The 24,939-nt window shown below is 37.0% G+C and overlaps 1 protein-coding gene across 1 annotated transcript; it reads right to left on the bottom strand.

The window, feature by feature from the left end:
• Positions 1-16,374: 16,374 nt before the first annotated feature.
• Positions 16,375-18,848, bottom strand: LOC149023735 (alpha carbonic anhydrase 7-like). Its single transcript, XM_089143352.1, has 7 exons — positions 18,727-18,848; positions 18,368-18,585; positions 18,119-18,225; positions 17,865-17,967; positions 17,588-17,755; positions 17,382-17,435; positions 16,375-16,485 (listed from the first exon to the last, which is right to left on the bottom strand). The coding sequence occupies exons 1-7, from the start codon at positions 18,812-18,814 to the stop codon at positions 16,375-16,377; spliced, it is 849 nt and encodes a 282-aa protein (XP_088999478.1). The 5' UTR covers positions 18,815-18,848.
• Between the last annotated feature and the right edge of the window lie 6,091 nt (positions 18,849-24,939).

Below are 24,939 nucleotides of genomic sequence, written 5' to 3' on the forward strand. Positions count from 1 at the left end.
ACAAGACTATTTTGAATTTTTTTAATTTAAAATCAGGCTTTAAATCTCAGCCAATTATTTGATATAAAAGTGCACTCTGCGCACCGGCAAATGATTTTTTTCCATCTATATCTGAGTGAAACGTTAAAATGATATATAATGTGATGAAATTGCAGCCAAGACAACGTATCTTTGGGTGGAAGATGAAGTTGGGGAAATGCCCAATGGATGCTCTTGTTCAGTGATGTGGTGTTTCCTTGGTCTCCAAATGCATGTTCTGTGGTGTTGTTGAAGATATTGAGCATTTGTTTATCAGCTTGGGCAAAAATTCTATAATATATTAATTGTTGTCAAATGGAGTACGAAGGAGTCCATGGTGAAGTTGGGGGAGTGGTGGAAAAGGAAGAGTCACTTCATGGCCTTGGTCGATGTGTGGTTGAGGGGCCTTGTTTTCATACCATACCACACTTGGATGGAGCGCAACTGTGAAATCCCCTGGATTTCTAACCCGTCAAGTCATCAACCCATGATTTCAGGACCGCGAACTTGGGCTTCGAGTCGGCGACAACTGTGGACCATTCGAGTTGAGCCTGAAGATTCTAAGGAGGACCTAATGATCGTGGATGATCCTTGTGATGATTCAACAACTCTCCTAGAGTTTAAGAGAAGAGAGAAGATCAATCACGATGGCCTTAAAAGGCGATTTTGGCACTTCTGTAGACCGGCGATGGAGAGTCCAATTGATGAGATTAAGGTATCCAAACGAAGATTGTTGAAAGACCTTTCCCTCAAACCAAAAATCACCAGATTCGGAGTCTGTTTGAAGGTCCAAAAGGTCCAACCAAGGACCTGTCGGTTGGACCTATCAATCACCCCAACCCCCCATCCCTTTTTCTACTCCGAGACATAATTGCAATTCCGAGTTTTTAAACCCTATTTTATGTTTTTACTTACATCGAAACGCATTTATTTATGCTAGAACGAGGTTGAGGCTGTGGGAATAGGAGAAGCCAAGGAGAAGAGTGGATCTCAACCAATCGAAGGCGCTTTGTGACTCAGATCTTTGCCAGAACGTTAAGAAATGTTAGAATTCTTAAACCCTTCTCTTAGACATAGTGTTGTGGGAAATTTTCTCCTCTCTTTTGATGAGATTATGGTAGCAGAAGAATGTTAGTTTCTTTGAACATTCTTGAATTCTCTTGTTGAGGTTGCTCTTTTGTATAAGAGATAATGGTGCATTTCTTTGCGAAAGAATTCGCATTTTTACTCTCGAGTTGCCCACCAGGCGATTTAGGAAAGCCAATTTGGGACTTTTTTATGTATATCGAATTGGATCAAATTGAAGGTACCTTTAGGATCCTTTTTATTTCCCATTAAACTTTCTTAAGGTTTCGTTTCATTTCTATTTCGAATCGGTAGCGAAATAATAACTTTTCGCCGAATTAGGTTAAAAAGGCGAGTTAGAACCTAGTTTTCTTTTTGGGTTTTTGTGGGAAGATTTTGAGATATTTTTCTAAACCCAAATTAACTTCAAATTTATATTTATTAATCCTCTGGCATGAATAGGTTTAATTGTATTTTTATCACCATCTTATGGGAGTGATTTTGAACTTTGAAGCAAAGAATCCAAGTGAAAGGTGAGGAATGACTAAACATCTTTTGCATAATTTAATCGTTGCTATTTAGTTTCCGTTGATGATATAAATAGCTGTGAATCTCTATCTACCATGATATGTTTGTGTGTGACTTTATGCAAAAGGAAGATGAAGCTATTTGTTTTGATATTGCTCTTTACATTTGAATCTTATATTAATGTTATGAAAGTGGTATGGTAATGTATGAGAAGAAAGAGGAGGAATATTATTATTCTCCTTACCTTGTATTTTTCTACTAGGGTTGTGGGTTCACCTATTACCCTAGTGACCTTATGTGGTGGCATTAAACCCAAATGCATGATTGATAGGTGTCTAGAAGTGTTGGGCTAGGAATCCCTATGAGTACTACTACCCTTCTGGTAAGGATATTGAAGCCGATAACCCCGGGGCGGGGGGGGGGGGGGTGTGTGGCCGCCACCCCCCCCCCCCCCCCGGGGGGGGGGGGGGGGGGGCAGGAAAGGGCCCCGGCCCCCCGGGGCGCCCGCCCGCCCCCCGGCGCGCCGGGGGGCACCCCCCCCCCCCCTCCCGGTGGGGGGACCCCCCCTAGATTTTACTAAGGGTATTTTGGTCAATTTTCATAAAATAATCTTTTACTATATCTTTTAATTATATATGTTATTTTGTTTTATAGTAATTATCATTTCTTTAGAAAATAATAAAGTAATGATAAATTAATTAATTAATGAAACCAAATAAGTGAATCTTTTTTTTGTCAATTTACTTAAATAAACTCAAATATTAAACTAATAAATAATTTATTAGTTAAATATTTATTATGATCGTTAGCTTAATAAATCTTAAACATTTTTATACTTTAAGAAAATTAACACTTCATTTTTTTGTAAACTTAAGAAAACAAAATACGTTAAGAGTTAAAATATAAAGTAATAAATTAGCTTTTATATATAATCTATACTTAATTCTTTGTTAATAATTATAATATTAGTTAAGTATTTATTATTATTAGTTTAATAATCTTAATTCATTCAATACTTTATAATCAAGTAAAGAAAATAGAATACGTTAAGAATTAAAATATAAAGTAATAGATTAGCTTTTATATAATCAATACTTAATTCTTTAAGAATTTATCAATACGTTTAGTTTTATTAATTTACTTGATTAAAATTATTTAAATCGTTATATCAACTTCTTGCTTATAAATAGAGGGTGAGACTTGGTCTCATGGGAGGGAGATTTCCAAAGAAGAGAGAGAGAGAGAGAGAGAGAGAGAGAGAGAGAGAGAGAGAGAGAGAGAGAGAGAGAGAGAGAGAGAGAGAGAGAGAGAGAGCTCATTAAATAGAAATTTTAAGTTTATTCAGAATCCATTTCATTGTAATCGTTTGTGTTAATTTGTGTTTCCTTAGACCACTCAAAGCATTGCACTATTGTGATCTTGAACCTATCGTGAAGGCAAGTGATAATCTTGCATTATATCCACTTGTTTGAATCATTTCGTAATTGATATGTATTGCTAGTGAGAATCCTTCGTGTATATTTACTTGTTTGAATCATTGAGTTATTTGATTTTATGTTGCAAATGAAGATCCTATATGTTATCTATAGATTGAACCATTGGGTTTCATCTTAATTTTGATTGCTAGTGATAATCATTATCATCTATGAAAATTGAATCATTGTATTCTATCTCTTTTTGTATATTATGACTTGCTGTGAATATTGTCTTTTATAAATTTCTATGAATATCAAGATTTGGCATTGCATTGCATATTGCATATTGCATTATAAGAAGAAGACATAAACTTTTCCATTTATCATGGTCCAATAGAGAATTGGATGGGTTGATAGGGCTGTGTAACGCGCGCAGACCACGTAACGGCGTGGATCAATCTTCATCCTTTCCTATTGGGAAAACCCATGATAACACTGGAAGGATCAACACACATATCAGGGCTGTATAACGCGTGCAGGCCATGTAACGGCATGGGGTATGATGTGTTGAATCCCAAATGGAGCAATACGCATGTCAAGGCTGTATAACGCGTGCAGGCCATGTAACGGCATGGGGCATCGTATTGTTTCCAAATAAGATAAATAATAACTTATGCATTAGCATTATTGCATTATTTATTTCATTTGATTGTATTTCTTGTATTATTTCAAACATGTCGATATCTTGCTAGATTTGATATTGCTAAGTTTTTCGAAACTTACCAAATATTTTTCTCCAGATGGTGAATGTGTAGGGCATGACTTTGAAGAATTGTGCCGTGATACAGAAGAAGTCCATATTGCTGATGAACCTCATTCATATATTATTTGTTAAGGACATAAAATATGTTTTTATCTATATTTAAATAATTATGTAATTGGTGTGAAATGTTCTACTTGATAAATGTAATAGTCGAACCCTTTTATTTTGGATATTTTAGAATAATGGAAATGTTTCAGTTTATTACAATAGACTTCCGCTGCTTAAATATTCTAAATTCTTTGAGTTTAATTTCTGGTCTATTTTATCACGACTGGTTCACTACCTAAGGAAAAACCGGTTCTTGGGTTAAGTATCGACCTAATTTCCCATATTGGGAATCGAGACCGCCCAAAGAAGATTGGTGTTTACACTTAATGCATGTCTACCTTAGAGACTACATTATAGAGTTAGGAACTTCATATCATCACCATGCATCTGTTTATTTATGTAGTCACGGATTGACACCGAGAGGGGGTGAATCGGTGCTTCAAAAATTCACCACAATGTGGCTGGGTCTACCAGACAGGTGTACCACCACTGCAATCAAGGCACCCAATATGTGCAACAAAGAAAAATAAACAAAAACGCAATGCACCAGAGTTTACGTGGTTCAGCTAAATTGCCTACATCCACGGAATAATACCCAACCTAGGGTTTCGTATATTACTCAATACACTCTTAGATATTTTGACTGCTACAACAGTCCAGAACACCAATCCCCGTATAGTCTAAAATGCAATCAGACAAGGGCACCAACCCCAACCCCTAGACAAGCTCCAACTTGCTATGTCACATTATTTTGATGCACAACAGCCAGGAACACCAATCCCGCTATAGTCTAAAATGCAATCAGACAAGGGCACCAACCCCAACCCCTAGACAAGCTCCAACTTGCTAGGTCACAATGTAAACCAATAATTCAAGTTCCCCAAATTACATTCATGAGATACATTCTTCATCACTAAACATAACCCAAAATAATAGACAATCACTTGTGAATACGGGTTACCTCAACGTGTAAGATGCATGGTAACAATACTTGTTCCTTTCTCCAACTCTTTTTCTCTTTTCAATCTTTTCAGTTTCTCTCTTAAAAAAGCCATACAACCATGTTCCTCTCCGTGCTCTCTTCTCTCTTCACTCTTTCTTGTTCAGCAAAACAAAAGACCTTATCCCATGCCAAATCTCCAAGCCAACCAACGCCCCGGTTCAACCTCCACGCTATTCCCAAGCTCCTCAAAACTTCTCTCTCGCGGAGTTTGCTCTCCTTTATAGATTAATTTAACTCAGAGTTTGAATCAAACTCGAGTTCCATCCGACTTAAACAAGGAGTGTTTTAACGTACAAATCGGACTAACTCGAGATCTCCAATGAACAATCCCACCGTTGGATTTGAAGATCAAGAAGTCGGAAGCCTCCTCCAAAAATCAGCTCAATCGGACACTAGATGACCATCCGATGAAGAGGTTGATCAAAACTGGACTCAGAGTTTGAGTCAAACTCAGAGTTCCTATCTGACTTAAACAAGGAGTGTTTTGACGTACCAATCGGACTAACTTAGAGATCTCCAATGAACAATCCCACTGTTGGATTTGAAGATCAAGAAGTCGTGAAGCTCTCCTCCAAAAATCGGCTCAATCGGACACTGGATGACCATCCGATGAAGAGGTTGATCAAAACTGGACAGAGACCCTCAAAAACGGGATTCTTGAGTTTTCTTTATTTGAATTGGATTCTTTCTCTCGGAACCTTTTTGTGTGTTGCTGTACCATATCAAAACCACTTAAGTTGCCAACAATGACAACACCTTCATTTTAGGCCAATGGAACAACAATTTATATTATTAAACATATGATTGTCTTATGAATTGTGATATGAAAATTGGATGAATATATGATGTGGATGTTAGTTTACCTCACTGAGTTCTATGAACTCATTCTTTTATCTTTGTTTGTTCTTTAGACTTCTCTACAGGTTATGAGGACCCCATTTTCGTTGAGGATCCTTTGTCAAGTGGTTACCAGGAGGGCGTAATTGGAGAAGAAGTGGAAGCACATGATGCTTCTTATTCGTGTCATGATTGCTCATATGGAGTTACCTTTCCTTGGAGTTTTTACCTTAGATTATTTTTCCACTGCAGACTTTATTCATTTTCTTAGAACTCTGAAGTTCAGTTTTGATTGGAAGTTTTGGACAATTGTAATTCTTCTTTTTCAGTTTTGATAATTAAATACTTGAACTTGATTTATTTTCCTGTCCATTTAATTTTGCTATATCATTTATTGTATGGAATTGTCACTGAAATTAGATCTTGCGGTGTATCACCCCCATGGGTATTCGGGTATGACCTGATCCAGTTGGGTGGGGTGTGACAACACAATAGAAAATTTGAGTTGTTAGGGTGTCAAGTGGAGTAGGTTTTGAAGGCAATCCTCAAAGAGCTATAGCAGAGAGTTATAGGGTGGATGTGGTGTTGAGTAGAGCTAATACATAGGTTATGACTCAACTAGGAGTGATGGTGTAGGTGAGGTCCTTCATTAATGGCCCTAGAGAGGTGATGTGGAGAAGACCGACAGAGGGTAGGGTTAAGCTAAACATTGATGGATCTGTTTTAGGCAACCCTGGTCAAGCAAGAGTGGGTGGTCTAATTCAAGATTCTAATGCCCATATATTGTCCTCTTTACATTCATATGTGGGTGTTACAATGTGCATAGAGGTTGAGTTTATAAGCGTGATGCCCCGCATCTCATTATACTATTATTTTAATGCGTTGTTGGTATGCTTTCGATCCTCTATACTATTTAAATAATTAGTAACTTTTGAACCTCTGATCCATAATCGGGTTGATACACATATTCATCTATCAGTCTTCTATATGGTGGAGCTAGATAGAACCAATAACAAGGAAAGAATCAACAATAATTTTTAAACCCGGAGGTATTAATTTAGATCCTTGAGTGGGCCCCACCTAGCCCTAATAATTGGAAGTGTAACAGAAGTTGGTATCAGAGCACAATTTTAGGTTTTATAGATTAGACTACTTGATGGCATAGGACTTAGAAATGGATGAAAGAAGAGAGGGATTGAATTCGTTGATTGGAGGTTGTTAGACTTGAACGAAATTGATCATTTTGGTTCAAGGTTGATACAACTAATGTGAACCAGGCTGAATTTTAACTATATAGAAATGGATAGAAGACAATTGGAATAGATTTGAATAAATGTAGAAAAAGTACATATAGTGATTGAAATCTTTGATTGTTGAATTGAGTATACAGATGATTTTGAATCATAAGAGAAATTGAGGTTTAAGCATTAATAAAGCTTAGCTTGGTGACTAGGAAATGGCAGATACAAAATGATTGAGATAGAGGCAGTTTGATGTATGTTTCGTTAGGTATGCCAAGGGTATATGGTATGCTTGCATTTGTATTGTTGGATTCTGGATCAACTCGCTCCTTTGTATCTTGAAAACTTGTGTTGAGACTAGGATTGAACCCTAGATTATTAGAATACCAATTGTGCATGACTACACCATCTAGCAACATTATGGAAACCAGAGAGATGATGGAAGCATATGATCTGGATTTTGGAAACAAGAAATTGATTACAAACCTAATGATCTTGATTTGAAAGATTTTGGCATCATCTTAGGGGTGGATTGGCTAATTGCTAATCATGCCAGTCTTTCTTTTGAGAGAATGGTTACAAGACCCCCAAATGAGTCGACAATTGAATTCTTGGAAATGAAGTTGGGTTCTCTAGCATCAAAGATAATTTCAGCCTTGCAAGCTAAGAGGTAGTTGAGACAAGGTTGCCAAGTACATCTAGCAACTGTAGTGGATGATGAAGCTAAAGAGTTAAAGCTATTATATGTCCCCGTTGTGAGGGATTTCCTATTGTCTTTCTAGAAGACTTGTTAGAGTTACCTCAAGAAAGGGATGTGGAGTTTGTCATTGAGCTCATTCCGAGTACGGCTCCGATTTCTAAGCCACTGAACCAAATGGCTATGTGGGTGTCACACCCCACCCGCCGGTATCAGTCCCACCTGACAACCAGTGGATGCAATCCGTCACAGGATCCATGGTTAACCCATCATTAATAATAAATGCAACCAATAATAATCAAGAGCAAAACTAAATTCAAATGAAAAGTAATACAGGATTCCAAATACTGCAAAGGATGAATCAAATAAAAGAAATAAAGTAATATGTTCCAAAATTGACCGAGTTCAGCAGAAGCAAAAGTTAAACTAATTCAGTTTAATTCTTTTAGATCTCTCGAGGGCTATGGTCTTTTCTTCAAATTTAGCAATGTAGGAAGCTATCCAACTCTCCTCCAAAGACTTCTCAAAATGCCAAACTATCTACGTCATCTTGCCATCAATGGGTGGTATAAGCACACTCCATGCATCCGTAGGTGGTTTCATGACATACATCTCCATCTCCCATTGGCTCCACCTCCATGACCTCTTCACAGGAGTCGCTCTAGTCATACAAAACTTTTTCTAATCCAGTATACCCATTTTTATAATATAATGCAACATAGAAAAAGGAATGAGTGCTGACAAACTCAGTAAAGAAAACACATCTCACATACATATCGACAGTATTCCAGTGTAAATACATATATAAAGGATGATATGCAAATATATGGATGCAACTATAAATCTAACTATGCAAATCTCTATAAGGCGGACATGCTTTAAGATATAACACCAACCCTCCTCTGGGTAGGTCTAGTCACTTTGATCCATCACGGATTGGTTACCTCTGTTGGGATCCCGGGCAAGGGGTTTAGTACTCGTCAATCAACCATCGTTGGGATTTAGGTTTACACTCTCTCACCATGACCATTAGCATGAGTACTAGTGCATATCGGGGTTCTAATCCAATGCAAGGTCATACAATGACATACTACATGTAGTCTAGATACTTCCCCAATGGCATCAACCAATTTAGTTCAGTATCCTTCTTTACCTAGGAATGAGAACCCTTACAGATTGGATACTGTTGTTGGACTCCGTTCCCTGACCATATGGTCATCCACATATTTTTGGGGGGAATGCTCTCATGACCCCTTACAACTCCCGGACACTCCTCGGATGTCTATGAGCCCAAACCCTAACATATACAACCCTAGCAATGCATGATCAACAGTGAACCACTGAATCTCCACACAAATTAGCTACCACTGTAGGATGAGACAGAGTCACATCACCATCATCATAGGTCATTCAGTTTCAATTCCCCTACCGAAAAGGTAGTAGCATGTGTGGGTACTTAGCCATGCATTCTAGACTCTCTAGGTATGTCATCCAACAACCATGATAGTGCTAAGGGCATCAGTAAACAATGCCCCGTACCACACCCCTGAAACCCCAAGCAATGGATATCCGGTATGGATACCCTCCACCATAGTCACAACACATCATAACGCATCATTACATAATGAGTCATTCAACATTATAAAGTAATTGAAATACATCTAAACATGATCCACAATATATATTTAACTACAAATCATTGAATCATATTATTACAGCAAGTTAGAATAATAATGATACAATTAATCAAACAGTTCATCATAGATCATATCATCGCATATATATAAAAATGTGTCCTTACCTGTAATTTGTAAAAACATACTAAAGTGTAGTTAGACCTCACTCACAACAATCCCAATATACCTCAGAGATCACCTAAAGATATGTTACAAAGTTACATTAAAGACAGGAGTCAAAATAGAGAAACAACCAACTTGACTGGGCTATTGTGACCCAGCCAGTCGCTTAGGGCGGTTGGCTAGGCAAGAATATAGAGAGTGTGAGATCCACTTACCTCCAATTGATACGCTAAATTGACGAAGGATTGGATCTTCTTCACCAATCACGCTTCTCTCACCTTTCAGCATGTGTTCACTGCCTTTTAACCATTCACAGCCATAATCCCAAATATAATAATGAGTAAAAAGATTGAGATTGGTTATATATAGGAGACTGGGGCAAAAATAGGGTTTAAAATTGTGAAATCCCTCTGATTTCTACCCCTTTAACTCGTGGTTTTAAGACCGAGAACCCAAGCCTCAAGTTAGCAACAATTGTGGGCCATTCAAGTCGAGCCCGAAGAATTGGAAATGGAACCAATGTTGTTGGATGACCCTTGTGATGACTCAACAACTCTCATAGAGTTCAAGTGAAGAGAGAAGATTAATCATGATAGTGTAAAATGGTGATTTTGGAATGTCCATAGATCGGCAATGGAGAATCCGATTGACACAAATAAGGTATCATATCGAAGATCGTTGAAAGACCTTTCCAATAAACAAAAAATCACCAAATTTGGAGTCCGTTTGGGGGTCCAACCATGGACCGGTCGGTTGGGTGAACCAACCCCCCATCCCATTTTATGTTTAGGGAAAAAAATGGAATTCCAGGTTTTGAAGCCCTATTTTATGTTTTAACTCATTTGTAACCGTATTTCTTTATGCAAGAATGAGTTTCAGGCTGTGGGAAGAGGAAAAACCAAGAGGAAGAGAGGTTCCCATCCTTCGAAAGGTGTTTTGTGATTCAACTCTTTGCAAAAACATTAGGAAAGGTGAGATTTATTTAATCCTTCTCTTAGTCACAGTTTTGTGAGTATTTTCTCTTCTTTTATTTTGAGGGATCTTGAAAGGGTAGCATGTTAGGTTCATTGCTCATTCCTCAATCCTTGTTTTAATGTCCCTTTCTAGTATAAGAATTATTAGTGTGATCCCTTGCTAAGGTTGATGCATTTTGACTCTCTGAGTCACCCACCGGTGATTTAGGAGGCTTTTGATCTAAATTGAATTGGATCAAATTGAGGACACCCTTATAATCTCTTTACTGCCAATTAGTTTTCCCCAAGGTTTCGTTTCGACTTCGAATTGATGGCGAAATTATAACTTTTAGCCGATTTAGGTTAAAAAGGCGAGTTAAAACCTAGTTTTCTATTTGGGTTTTTATGGGAATATTTTGAGATATTTTTCTAAACCCAAATTAACTTCTACTTTATTTTTGTTAATCCTCTTGCATGATGATTAGGTTTATTACCTTTTGTTACTTTTTTGTGGGAGGGAATTTTTACCTTTGGAGAAAAGAATCCAATTGGAAGGTGAAGAACATACTTAACCTTATATTACATGTATAATGATGTTAATTAATTTTCATTATTGTTATCTTGAATTGCTTTAATATAATCTTGTGGTTATTTGTGTGACTATTGAAAGGTAAAAAAATATGTTTGTTTCTAATTTTCAATATTCTTTGAATGGTGATATGAGAATGTATGAGATGGATGAGATTGGATGGATTGAGTTTTTCTTTTATCTTAAATTATTGATATAAAAATATATGGATGATGTTGAATTAAATTACTCCTTTCATTTTATGTTGCTTACTAGGGTTGTGGGTTCACCCATTGCCTTAGTGACCTTATGTAATTGCCTATGTTGTGATTGGCGAATGGGGAATGCTCTTTTGGCATTTCTGTCATTGGACAACAGTGGATGTGGTATGGGACGCATTCCTATGGTGCCCTTGGCGCTTTCCCTGATTACTGGTTGACATACTTAGGGCATGTCTGGAAATATTTGGTTAGGTAACCTCATGAGTACTACTACCCTTTCAGTAGGGGTATTGAAGCCAGTTAACCTGTGATATTAGTGGTTGAGTCCTATGTGCCAAATTAGCCCACTATCATCATAGAGAGGTACGGTTGCATATAATAGATAAGGGTTCCTAGGCGCTCAAGACCGGTAACCAACCCGTGAGAGGACATGAAGAGCATCCTGTCCATTATATGTGGATGACCACTGGGTTAAGGAATGGGATCCAACAGATGCCTCCTGTTGAGGATTTCATTCATAGGTGGGAAGGTATTGAACCAACAAAGCATTAGGCGTGAGGGGAGATATCTAGACCATATGTAGTACGAGACCGTATGACTTTGCATTGGGCCTAGGTTTATCCTTGACATGCGCTAGATCTTATACCAATGGTAATGTGAAAGAATGGTGACCTAATCCCCAACCATGCCTTGGTAGGACTTTACACAACAATCGCGGAGAACCCAACAGACGTGCTTGAGTGCCGTGAGGGAAGAGTGACTGAGACCTCCCAAAGTGTATGACTTAATGCGTGTCTACCATAGAGACTTCATGATAGAGTTAGGAGCATAATATCATAATTGTTCATATATAATTGTCATTAATTACATTATCAATATTCATGTTATATGTGTGGTGTGGAATCTTGTGAATGAATGCATGATATGATGTTGTGTTGACCTCACTAAATTCTGTTGAACTCATTCATTTTATGTCTTCTTTTTATTAGATTATACTGCAGGTTATGAGGACTTCTTCCAAATGGAGGATTCGTTGCCGATATATCTTCTTGAAGGAGTGACCGAAGAAGAAGTGGACACGCATGGAGCTTCATGTCAGTGTTAAGACTATCCTTATGGGGTTGGATTCCATTAGGAAATTAGTCTAGTTTATTTTCCACTGCGAAGGAAACTATCATTTTTTCTTTTCAAAACTCTAATGTTATACCTTTTGTTTTGAAGTAATGGATGATTGTGACTATTATTTCAGTTTTGATAACTTTATATGATAAACTTGATTTATTCTTGTCCGTTTGATTTTACTATATCACATGTTGTATGGAATTGTCACTGAACCTAGGTTTTGCGGTGTATCACCCCCACGGGTATTTGGGTATGACTGAATCCGATTGGGTGGGGTGTGACAAAAATCTTGTAAGCAAACCTGGCGTGCTTGGGGCGGTTGATTGGTCAACCAATCGCCTGAAGCAACCGCTCCCTAGTACTTTTTAGTACTTGGGTGCTTTGCTCAAGGGGTTGAACCCCAGCTCAAACCTAACCCTAACCAACATGTAGGGGGGTGATCTTATCTTGATTCCAGACATCTTCAATCACACCTTGACTCTGATTGGTGATCCATTTTTCCAGTCCATCAGGGTTTCTACAGGTTCTTCTTTGAATTCCCAGTAAGGCAGGTTATTCATCAGCGGAATCCAAATCTATGGACTTAGGGTATGGATCATGGAATTCAATCCAGATACTCCACAACTTATTCCGGCTGGACCTTTGGCTACTCGGACCTGCAATATGGATCCCGGGTTAGAATTACGGGGGTTGTTACAGTGGGAGTTGAAGGAATTGAAAGAACAATTGCAAGACTTACTAGATAAGGGTTTCATCCAATCTAGTGTTTCACCATAGGGAGCCCCTGCCTTATTTGTAAAGAAGGAAGATGGCTCTATGAGGATGTGCATAGATTATCAAGAATTAAATTTGGTGAATATGAAAAACAAACACACATTGCCCAAGATAGATGATTTATTTGATCAATTACAAGAGGCAAATTTTTTTCTCAAAGATTGACCTAAGATTAGGAGACCACCAGTTAAGAGTGAAAGAGGAAGATATATCAAATATTGCTTTCAGGAAAAGATATGGGCATTATAAATTCTTAGTCATGCCATTTGGATTGACAATTACAAAAAAAAAAATTAGAAATCAAAAACCAAACACCCCCTTTAAAAAACCAGACTAAATGTCAATTTTACAACATTTATGGACCTAATGAATAGGGTGTTCTATGATGCCCGAGACTAGTATGTGATCGTCTTTATTGATGACATACTCCAAGAGTGAAGAGGAGCATAAGAAGCATTTAAGAGCAGTATGGATAAACCCTATGAAGGGAGAAATTGTTTGCTAAGTTAAAAATGTGAATTTTGGCGTGATAGAGTGGTATTTTTCTCTCTTTTTTTTCCCTCAATTTATTTACCATTTCTCTTTTTCCCATTTTTTTTGTTATTCTTTTTTTTTTTTTATTTTATATTCTCTATTTCTTTATTTCTTCTGTAATTTTTGTTATTTGATATTATATTGGGAATAAAATGTCTATAGTTAGTAAAGTAGCTAACTACCATTGGTTTGCATCTCCTAAAAAAATTGCTTCTGGGGTGGGGTTACATGTCAAGAACTTTCCTCTGATCCATCATACCCAAAGTGTTGTTTCCATTTGGAAACTCTAGGGCACATTCTTCTTCAATATCCTTTTGTGAGAGCGGTATAGTTTGGGGGACCTTTAGCGTTTGAGAACCCTAGGAGATGAGGATATGGCTATGCAACAATGGATTACCTAAAAGGATTGGGCTAGTGAGGCTTAAAGAGTCTAGCGGCTTTCACCCTTTGGTCTCTCTAGTTGGCTTGTAATGCTATTACTTTCTCTGGATTAGATGATAACCCATGGCAGTAATTGTGAAGGCCTTAAATGCGATAGAGGAGTTCAACAAAGCCTACAACCACATGCATAAATCAAGAGCTTCCCAGGGGCCGGGTACCTAATGTAACAATTTGATCTCCTCCTCAATGTGGTTGGGTGAAGATAAACTGTGACCATGGCAAACAAATGCAACAAGAGGAGGTCCAGGGGTCATCTACAGGAACCATGACAGACAACCAATCTTTGCTTTCGCATATGAGGAAACTTTCTTTAATAGCAAGGATGTAGAAGCAATGGCAGTAAGAAGGGTGTTAATGGAGGCTTTACAAATGAGCCTAGACAACATTATTATAGAGTTTGATTGTTTGGATGTAATTGACCCTCTAAGCAGAAACTTCCAATCGGCCATATCACCATTAGGCCCTTTGTAGATGGCATATTTTTGTTGAAGTCCAATAGCAAAAATGTTGTCTTTAAAAATAAAAAAAAACCTGAAATAGTCCAATAGTTTATTAGGTTATGCTGAAGAGTGGATTTTGAGGTACCTGCTGTGATGATTTCAATGAATAATGACTGAACAATACTTTGACAACTAGAAAAGAAATTTGAATCAAAACGAGTAGCTCCACCTGACGATCCGAAGACCATCTTTTATTGGGTTGGTGAACAGCTTATCTGATGACTTTGAAATCAAACATTTTTTAAGGGTGTTATCCATCTTTATCTTCTCTTCTGTAAAATAACATATCTATCTAGAAGAAGAGAGAGAATATGAGGGGAGTGGACTCTAGTACATTGCACATTCAACAAGAAATCTGGTCCCTGTTTTTGACTTGGTTCCATTTTAATTCCAAATAATTAACAAGCATACAATTAAAATGATAATGGAAATATTTCTATATACAACTTCTCATCCAAACGTATATGTCAGACTTGACTTAATCCAATCAAATATCTGGATTTATTATCAAGTATTTTGTTGCATATACAAATTAAACAAGATTTCTTTACCTTTGGTGACGGGCATGGAAGAGATTCCACTTTTTTTCGCTCCTTAAATATAAATAGTAATCCAACTTAGAGCTGTTTTAGTGGTAAAACCAATATTTCTTAATGAAAAATAGTGAATTCAATTTTTATTAAAGTATATTAATATCCTCATCCTAATATTAATAAAACAAAAAAAAATCTCTTTGTACTAAAAATATATATATATATAAATAGTAAAAATGTATATGCACCCTTTTTATTTTTTCTCACCAAATGGTGGGACAACCTCCCTGAAATTTGTTTACAGGGTTCTCCAGATCATTCTCCAGAATCCTTGAATATTGAAGTGAGATGATGTAATAAAATATCACAATTTTATACTTTCCTGTTTTTTCAACATTTCATCTCTATCTTTGACTATACTTGCCCTAAAATCACTATTATATTTTAATAATGTCACCCAACAAATTTTAAATGCGAGTCATCAGCACAGTTCACAGTTGTCAAAGATCAAGTTCTTTGACGGCAACTTCGATGATGTATAGACCCAATGAGAAGACTTGGATTATGTTTCCATGAGATGGCGCGTTCAAACACACCTTATCGCTGCCGTGTTGCGTTCACTTTCACAAACCGTGTGTCTCACTCGCATAAACCCTAATGTTGGTGTCAGGTATGAGCTTCAAAGAAGAAAAAAAAATTGCAACTTGAGCTTGAAGATTTAATCAGGTTTTCACCATTTTAAAGTCGCCGTGGTTGATGCGGTTTGACTTGTATATTGGACTTCACGAAGCCTTTTTTTTGGTGTTCTTTACGTTTGAAATGTTACTAACGAGGGTGTCATGCCAACTTCAACTTCCAATTTCCACCTTCAGCGTCAGCTTCAACTTTTCAAATTTAGATACGATAAATGATCAAACCTCACAGTCTCTGTGGAAATTTTTCAGTTAATTAATTAGCCATCTGGTCCAACCATGCTTATCACAAGTCACATCCACACATTCTTATTCGCATTAACAAAACTTCCCATATGTAATTCCAATATAAACTATCCAACCGCCATGAGCATGAAATAAATTTTCCCCTTTATTGTCTACAGAATGAATGAGAAGGCGAGGGAAAAAGATGCATATGAGGATCAAAATTCTGTAATTGTGGAATTCCATTATAATGTTCTTTTTTTTCCATGTCCAAGCAACAACAGAAGACAGGGGCCGATCAACACAGATATATGAGTTCAAAATATGAGCCTGTCACTCATGCATGCTTCTGTGAATGTTGATTTCCCAATGAAGATGGCTTAAGGTCATAGAGCTCAATCGTTCGATCATTGAGTGTCTGCAATGGTCTCGCGTTCTTCTCTGCATGCTACAAGGAAATGAACATCACCACCAGTTTGTCAGATGTACTACATGATGGGATATGATTGGACCAGTTTAATTAACCTAAAAATAATTGAGAAACATTTTTAGGGTTTCAAATCCTCTACAGTGCCCAATTGAGCGGCTATCTAGCAACCAGCTCTTAATGAGTCCAAAGTGCGTCCTTTATGAATTTATGACCCCTGCATTATTCATAATTTGGTTTGATTGATGACCCTAACTGGTTAGGCCGATTTAAAAGTATTGTAATCCAAGGGTTGTAAATTCATGGAAGACATGTGGCATTCATTGAGAACTGATTGTTAGATGGCTGCTCACTTGGCAGTATAGAAGATTTGAATTTCATTTTCAGATTTTGAATCTAAGTCCGGATCCTCTATTGATTTTCTGGTCCCAAATTTTTTTCTCTGCTTAGAAGTCAGAGGCCCACTCCTTCTCAAAATGTGACAAAGAGACACAACAGAAGGGAAGGTAGAAGATTCAGATTTCTTTAATGTTTGAACCCATATATTGACAAGTCAAACACCTTAACAAGAACCTAGCCACATCCTATGAATGACATGGGGATCAATAAATGCAGCTGCACTAAAGCTGATCTGGTCAACTACATGGCTTGGTTTGAAATTTTGCACTCGAATCAACCAAGCCTCCACTCAACTGACATAAGTTCCATGCATGCAAATATTATGAATATATACAGTGAATAGAGTAGTTGGTTATGAAAAATCAAAATCCCTACAATGCGTAATGTTGATTTTTATATATAATATACATGGACCAAACTCAAGCTTTCACGAAGAACTTTAATTATTAAATATCTTTTTAAATCAAAAGATAATGAAATTTTAAGAAAGAAGAAGGCAAAAAAAAAACTCCACTTACATCATGAACCGCTGACCGTAATAGTTCCACTTGATATTCAGAGACAGTCCTCATCTGTGAGTCCAATTCAGGGTTATAAGTCTACAATGGAGTAATTTGAAGTGGAAGAGAAAGAGCTGAATTATGTTTTTTTCTCTACTTCCCTCTCATAAGGAAGTAATTTTCCTCTGGAAACAAATAATGTAATGTAAGCAGTCTCTACGTACCCTTTTAAGGATAGTCCAGGTGACACCTTGTGTGCAAGGAGGAGTAGTGAGAGACCCTAGATATCTATAATACTTCCCAATTCCACCCAACTTGATGTGTTTCGGATTAACCATCCCAACTGTAGTCTCGTTGTGGGTATCAGCAAGAATCTTAATTTCCTCCTCTATCTGCCAACAATTTAACACAACACATCCATATGACTCTACGTGCACAGAGAAAGAGATATGATCCTAGCTGTTCTGGACTAGCTTTCATGGGTGTTAATTTGTTAATTACCTCAGAGAGAAAGGGGTCAGGTCGCCCAATCCTGTAACGAACTCCAATCACTGCTATGCTTTGATTTGAGCTTTCATGAACCATATGGAGCTCCAGAGTAGATCTGACAAAAATTTACCAAATCTTTGGTTTAATCAAGTCAACCTTACTGAAATTCAAAGAGAGAGAGAGAGAGAGAGAGAGAGAGAGAGAGAGAGAGAGAGAGAGAGAGAGAGAGAGAGATTGCTAGCAGAAGTGGGCAAGTTAATCAGCACCTATTGCCATTAATGGAATGCTCGGAAGGAGAGTGCCAGTGGCACTGTCGGAGATTATAATCAGTTCCATTGATGCAGATTGATCCGGCATCACTTTCCCATTGAAGCTGCCACCATGAAACCATATAGTTAAAGTAAGATGATCAGATAAAACTTCACATTCTGTGTCTCCGGGTTATAATCACTTTCATAAATGCAATTAAAACTGTTAAAGAGCTAAGAGATTAGGTGATCTGGTTGGGTTGTGACCATTAAATCGTGACCCCTGTTCTTGAGAGTAGCATTAGCAGTCTTATAATCTCTCTTGATCTTCCCCAAATGAGAAACCACCTCCACCCGTTCATGCAACAAGTCGATGGGAGATTGCATATCTCCATTATTACAAGCTGCCCATTCTTCATGAAGTTCTCCCCAGTGCTCTGGTCCTTTGCTACTCCCTTCTAAATAATCGAACTCTCTCTCATCCTCTGCACAGCCAAATGAATCAAAATCATAGTTAGAAAAATAAAAATCATGCATGAGGTAGGTAGGGTTAGGAAAACCCGTATCGATCTCAGTGAGACATTAAAACGAACACATAATGTAACTAAGGGACTGGCATCATTTACCAACTTCTTGGCATATGGTTGGTCTTAACTGCAAGATCAGAAGTAAAAGGAGAAACCCAGTAATACTAAAAGACATGGGTCTTGTCATGTTGTTGTTAGCAAAACAATTGATGGATGGATTTGCAGAACCCAAAATAAAGAGGGGCATGAAGAAATCAATGGAAGTAATCTAATGTGAGAGTAGAGACGACTACCAAGCTCACCTTAAATAGGTACACAGGTCAGGGAAACGCCAAATCATTGTGATCGAGTTTCTCAATGACTTTGAATCTGCAAATGTAAAACGCGTAACAGTAAATGGACCGAATTTCGAAGTTACAGAGTAGGAGAAATGGAGAATCATACAAACCCGTTGACCTTAAACACATGATAACATACGCAATCATTTAGAAAATGAATTGTAATGATCTTTCATGCTTACAGCTACATTTTGATTAAGATCTGTCAAAATTTGGTTGTCTCTTTTTTTTTTTTTTGAGTAACTGATTACGTCTAGACGTGTAACGGTGTAAGTGGCGTAACACGCGGAAACTTCAACTTAAAAAACATAGTTAGATTAGAAATGTAGAATCATTAACTATGCGCCAGTTTTCCGTGCTGCTCAGTCAAGACTCAGGACCGTAGCCACTCCGTACATGCCTCAAAGGTTTACTTGTCGGCACGTTATGGAACAGTATGTGGCCGCCATAGTAAGCCTTAGCGCATGTGCGACCTTTTGGGGGATCTTGAATGTTGGTGCAGGTGTTTTGAGCCGTTAGAAATCATCACGTGGCTTGTATTCAATGGTGGATGTGCATCTAATATAGTTGTGACTACGGAACAATATATCGGCGAATTTCGCACAGTTACATTGAAGAGAGAACAAATAAATAACCAAAACCGAAATTGCAACATTTCGCCGGAACATCTCCAATTTTTCAACAAAACAGCAACATTTGCCAATAATCGCAAATTTTCCGGTGAAATCTTCAATGTTGTTCTGTGACTGCGTCAAAGGAATCCAATCTCCCCCAACATCATCAACTACCATTTCTATATCGTGGATGATTTTATACCTTTTGATCACTACCCAAATCAAATTCAGATTGTTATATAAGTCAGCTCTTCTTCTGCAAATCCCTTCTCTGGAAAGAAGTAAAGGAACCTTCTTCTTCTTCTTGGTCTTCTTAGATGACGAGATACAGGACAATACCAGCAGAGTCGATGGGAACTTCAGGTGGGGAATACATGTTGAGAGCCAAAGATCGCATCAAATCAGAGTGATACATCTCATGGCCTCATCTTCTGATTCTTCTCCAACTCCGGTTGCACCAGCCCATGATCGTGCCCCTCAGTTTCTTCATTTTTCCGGCGAAATCCAACCGAAACTCTTCAAAATCTAGGTGAACTTTCGCCGAGATTTCAAGGTTTCGTTGGTTTCGCCAGCCAACGAAACCCCGAAATCCGGCAAAGTTCCGTTCCTCGGTTGTGACAACTTCGCAGTAACATTGATGGGTTTGAATCTATGTCCTACCATACCTTTCTCTCTCCCCCAAAGCTTGTAAGCTATGACTGGCTGATGATGAACAAGGAAAAAAGAAAGAAAAAAAATGGTAACACCACAGGTCCTACCATGTCAGCACACGGCACTAGTGTAGCAAAATCTTTTTTTGAATTTTTCTTTTTTTGGTAGAATCTTTTTTTGAATTGTATCGTTCGAAATCTCAAATCAGGTTAAAACGAAATAGATTGGCAAGCTATAGATGCAGTGATCCGATTCTTATGATCAAATTAAGAGTAAAAGCCTAATCAACATGGATTTTTAAGAGAAGTAATCTATTGAAAAAGTTCGATTGTTCTCATTCAACTCAAGCATAGGCTGAGTTGTGTGGTTGTGAGGTCAATATGGACATGCGTTAAGGCCAAAAAGGTATGTTAATCAAAATATATAAAATAAAAGAATGATTATGAGTAAAGTAATTTAGTTATTAAAAGATTAACATCCAACAAACATTTATTGACAAACAACCCCTTTACATTAAGGCAGCAACATGATCGGGTTGGGTTGGGTTGGGCTTTTGCAATCTCAAGCCCAGCTCTATATATTTTAATCTGAGCTCATTTTCGTCCTGATCTTAATTTAGGATCAATGATTATTGTCCCTGATCCTAAGTGCTATAGGGCCAAATCAAACACATTCTCACCCTGATTGTTCCTAGCTCTGATTGGCCTATATTTGGCCTTGGCTCTAATTGGCCTTATCCTTATTCATGTTCCTAATTCATTGAGATCAAACGCTAAAAACAAAATTAGAGTTAAAATCAGGGTCAACGTCAAGATCAACAATCAAGGACAGGTCAGGATACGCCCGGTGGGCCAAAGAGCAATCTCAGGTCCGCCATTGGCCTTAGTCAGGACCATAATATTTTGGCTCTAACCAGCTCTAAGGGCCAAAATCTTGAGCCTAAGTCCTATTCGGGTTCAAGGAGGACTTAAGGCAGGTCAGGGCCATCAAGGCCAAACTTGCACCCCTACTTTACATTCGCCCTTCAGAAAATAATAAATTATTTTTTAGTTCCTCCAAATATGATGATCGTGTTAAAGACTCTATTAGCTGTCTTCTTCTTCTTTTCTTTTCTTTTCTTTTTTTTTTTTTTTTTTTTTTTTTTTTTTTTTTTTTTTCTCATTTGTATTAATGAAAAAAAAATATATATTACCTTTGTGGATCATTAATATCTACCTTATACCTCACACCCACACCCCTAATATTCTAAATAATATCTTCATAAAAATTTTAATATAGAAAAATCCCTTCCTATCAGAGAAAAACGTATTTACTAATAAAAAAAATCAAAGAAAAGCGTATTAGTTGTTTCTATACCCAAAAAAAAAAAAAAAAAAAAAAAAACTCTATTAATTGCTAATTAAAAAGAATACAGCAATATCTTTATAGATTGTTTACTGCATCCACTTGAGTTATAACCTTATTAAGCACAACGCACGGGAAAACACGAATGATGCATCATGCATCCTCTTGACCGAAGGTCTAAATTACAAAAAGAAGAAGAAAAAAAATGGCAAATCAAAATTAAAATATTTCACTAACTATTAATTATTGACCATTAATTTTCCTTTTTTTGGGGTAAATATCACTCACCTTCCCTCTTTTTTAACTAAATGATACTTTGACCCCTCTTAATTGGATAATATCATTTACCTCTCCTCTTACTTATTAAAGTTATCAAATCTCTCATTTCTTTTAACTTTTTCCATTAAGTTCTAGTTTTACCATTAAATATTTTTTTTAAACCTAAATTATTCTTAATTAAAAAGATAATTTAGTTTAAAACTTCAAATTAATTTCAATTATTCTACTAGTTAAAATCCTAAATTACTCTCAACTAATATTATTGTTAAAATCCCAAAATACCCTTAATTATTTTAATAGTTAAAACCTTAAATTATCCTCAATTAATTTTACTCCAAGACCCTAAAACACCTTTTTGTCTTTTAATTTAGGTATTTTTCTTTCATTAGGGAAAAAGAAAAAGAAATGAAACCTAAGAAAGACATTTATATTTCTTGATTGATTTTTTTTCCTGTATTCTAATGAAAAAGAAACATATAATTAAAGAACACAGGGGTGCTTGAGATTTTAATAATAAAATTAATTGATGGGTAATTTAGGGTTTTAACTACTGAAGTAATTTAGGGTGTTTTAGGTTTTAATAATAATATTGATTGAGGGTAGTATAGTATTTTAACTACTATAGTAATTGAGGGTAATTTAAGAATTAAACAAAAACATAATTTTAAGTCAGGGTATTCTGGAGTGTTGTAATTTTCATAGTTTTATTTGAAAATTCAAACAATTTATTTTCCTAAAGGTTGAGTCTTTTCCTAAAAGACACCTAAATGGCCAATAGGTGTCTTTGCTAACAAACATGCCTTAAAGGTAGAGGTTTGTTCTTTGAGAGACAACCTTTAGTGGTGTCTCTTACTCTTCTATATAAAGGTGGGAGATGTTTTGTTTATTATCAAAAAAAAAAAAAAAAAACGTTTTTGAGAAGCTTTGATTTTTTTTAAGTTGTGTCAAGGAAAGTGAATTGGTGAATATAACTTTATGGATCTCTTAGTCCATCAACTACGGGGTGCACCGTCTATGATGGAGGGGTTGACTGATCTTAGGGGTGAAAACGCACTTAGACCCGTGTGTACTATTCGGGGCGTTTAAATAGCTTAAAGAAAGTGCTGTTACCGGTACGTTTCAACTCCATCAATTTTCGTTTATCAAGATGGATGTACGTAACAAAGCTTTCGAAAAGGGTTTTGTTCATGCCATTTGAATCAAGATAAGTTTTCTAATTCTGCTTTATTTGTCTTATATGATTGACTGTGGTAATATATTAACAACAATTTTAAGGTATTTAAATGTCATATAAGACTTTTGGATTAACATTCACCATTTGGGTTTAACACGACGACGTTTTTAAATCATATTAGACGTCTGGCTTTCTACCAGATTGATTATCCGATGTATTTCATAATCCGTTTCTCATCTGATTTGATGTCATCATTAATGTCTTGGACTCCTCACTTTTGCAAAATTTGCAAAAATTCTGGCTATGGAGATCTTCCATAGTGCACTTGGATTGTATGGAGTGGTTGTAGGTATAATCTTGTCTGGACAAATTACTTGGCCAACAACAACAGAGGCCATCAATTGTGTTACAGAGATGGTGCTTATAGAAACACGATTACCTTTGGTTGTGTCTGGTTTAACTCTGCATAGCAATGTGCTTGTGGTTGTTTGGTCACTGAGACAATAAGTAAATCAGATGGATCTATGGCGAGAGAAGCCTTTCTTCAAATGGTGTGAGAGATCATCTTTGATAGGGTCGTTCTTCTTCAGGTCTGTTCGTACCCCTTTATTTTCTTATGATGCACTGGTAATGGGTTGGTACCTCTTCATACCCTGTCAAGGATTGTGCCATTGTGGTGTTCCAAGATAGGTTATAACAATTGATATTGTTTGTCTCCTACCACCATTTCATGAATCTGTACAAATCCGTCCACTCCATTGGTGACCTCCTAAAATCCACTGACAATTGGATGTGGTGGGTTTTGCATGCACAGAAATGACCGGCTATTAATCTACCCATATAATACCCGGGTCCGAACACCTAACCAGAGGCTTTAGAGGATCTATGCAATGGAACATCCAGGAGTTTCTGCTTTGAGACTAGAGCAGATTAAGAAAGAAAAAAAAAAAGGCGACAATTGAATTCATGTTCATGTGTTGTATCCGTACTGCTTGGATCTTAATGTTGTTTAAATGATGTTGTTCTAACTACGTGTAAAGTTCTTGCAGTCCGTTGGTTCCATTCTTCTGTGTAACTAGGTTGCAAGGAATGGATAAATAGTGAAACAAAGTGGCTGGCAGCAATTATTATGGGTTGTGCAATTATTCTAGATTGTTTGGAAAGAGAATTTTAGGAACTGCCAGGTTCCTAAAGCTCTTCAAAGCTAGTCTCGTTTATTTTCTGCAGGTGAGCATTAAGTTTGAAGCTGGCTGTACAGAGAAGGTGTTTGGTGGTATTAATGTCAACCAGATGTTACACGTTCAACTACAACTCTCTTTCGTGGATAATTAGCTACTTTGTGATCAATGGTATTTCAGGTTATGTTCATTAGGCTACTAAAGCTTGTCTCTCCCTGTGCTTTAGTTGAGCAATGGTTTCTTTTGTTTCTGATGGGGCAATTGTCCATTTGATGAGAGTGTTCCTTTGTCTTCTAGTAGATATTCCAGGTTTTGGGGTATCTTCTTGTTAAAGGGTACAGTGATGTACTTGATGATTACTTAGTGGTTATAGGGAAGATGAGGAGCTGTTGCTGTGTGCTTCAGTAGTGGGCAAGAAACCAGTTCCTATCCATGAACATAATAGGAGATCAACTCGTAAGATGCTTATCATCATTACTTGAGGGTTGAAGAATTTGAAACGGGATTCAGATTCTTTACAAGAACGCGTAGTTCAGATTGTTCCCAATACTGCAGCTTTCACTCCTGTCTAGCTAAACTACATGTGATAAACCCAATCCTCATTTAAAAAATAAAATAAAAATAAAAGTAATAGTAATTTATTATTAAGGTGTCAAACCGACATTCTATATGTGATTACGTTGAGGTTGTTTGGTTTTTCAAATGGGTATGAACAGGAATATTTAGATCCTAGT

The sequence above is a fragment of the Hakea prostrata genome, chromosome 2 (genome assembly GCF_041222555.1).
Source record: "Hakea prostrata isolate BN-2017 chromosome 2, UWA_Hpros_2, whole genome shotgun sequence".
NCBI lineage: Eukaryota > Viridiplantae > Streptophyta > Magnoliopsida > Proteales > Proteaceae > Hakea > Hakea prostrata.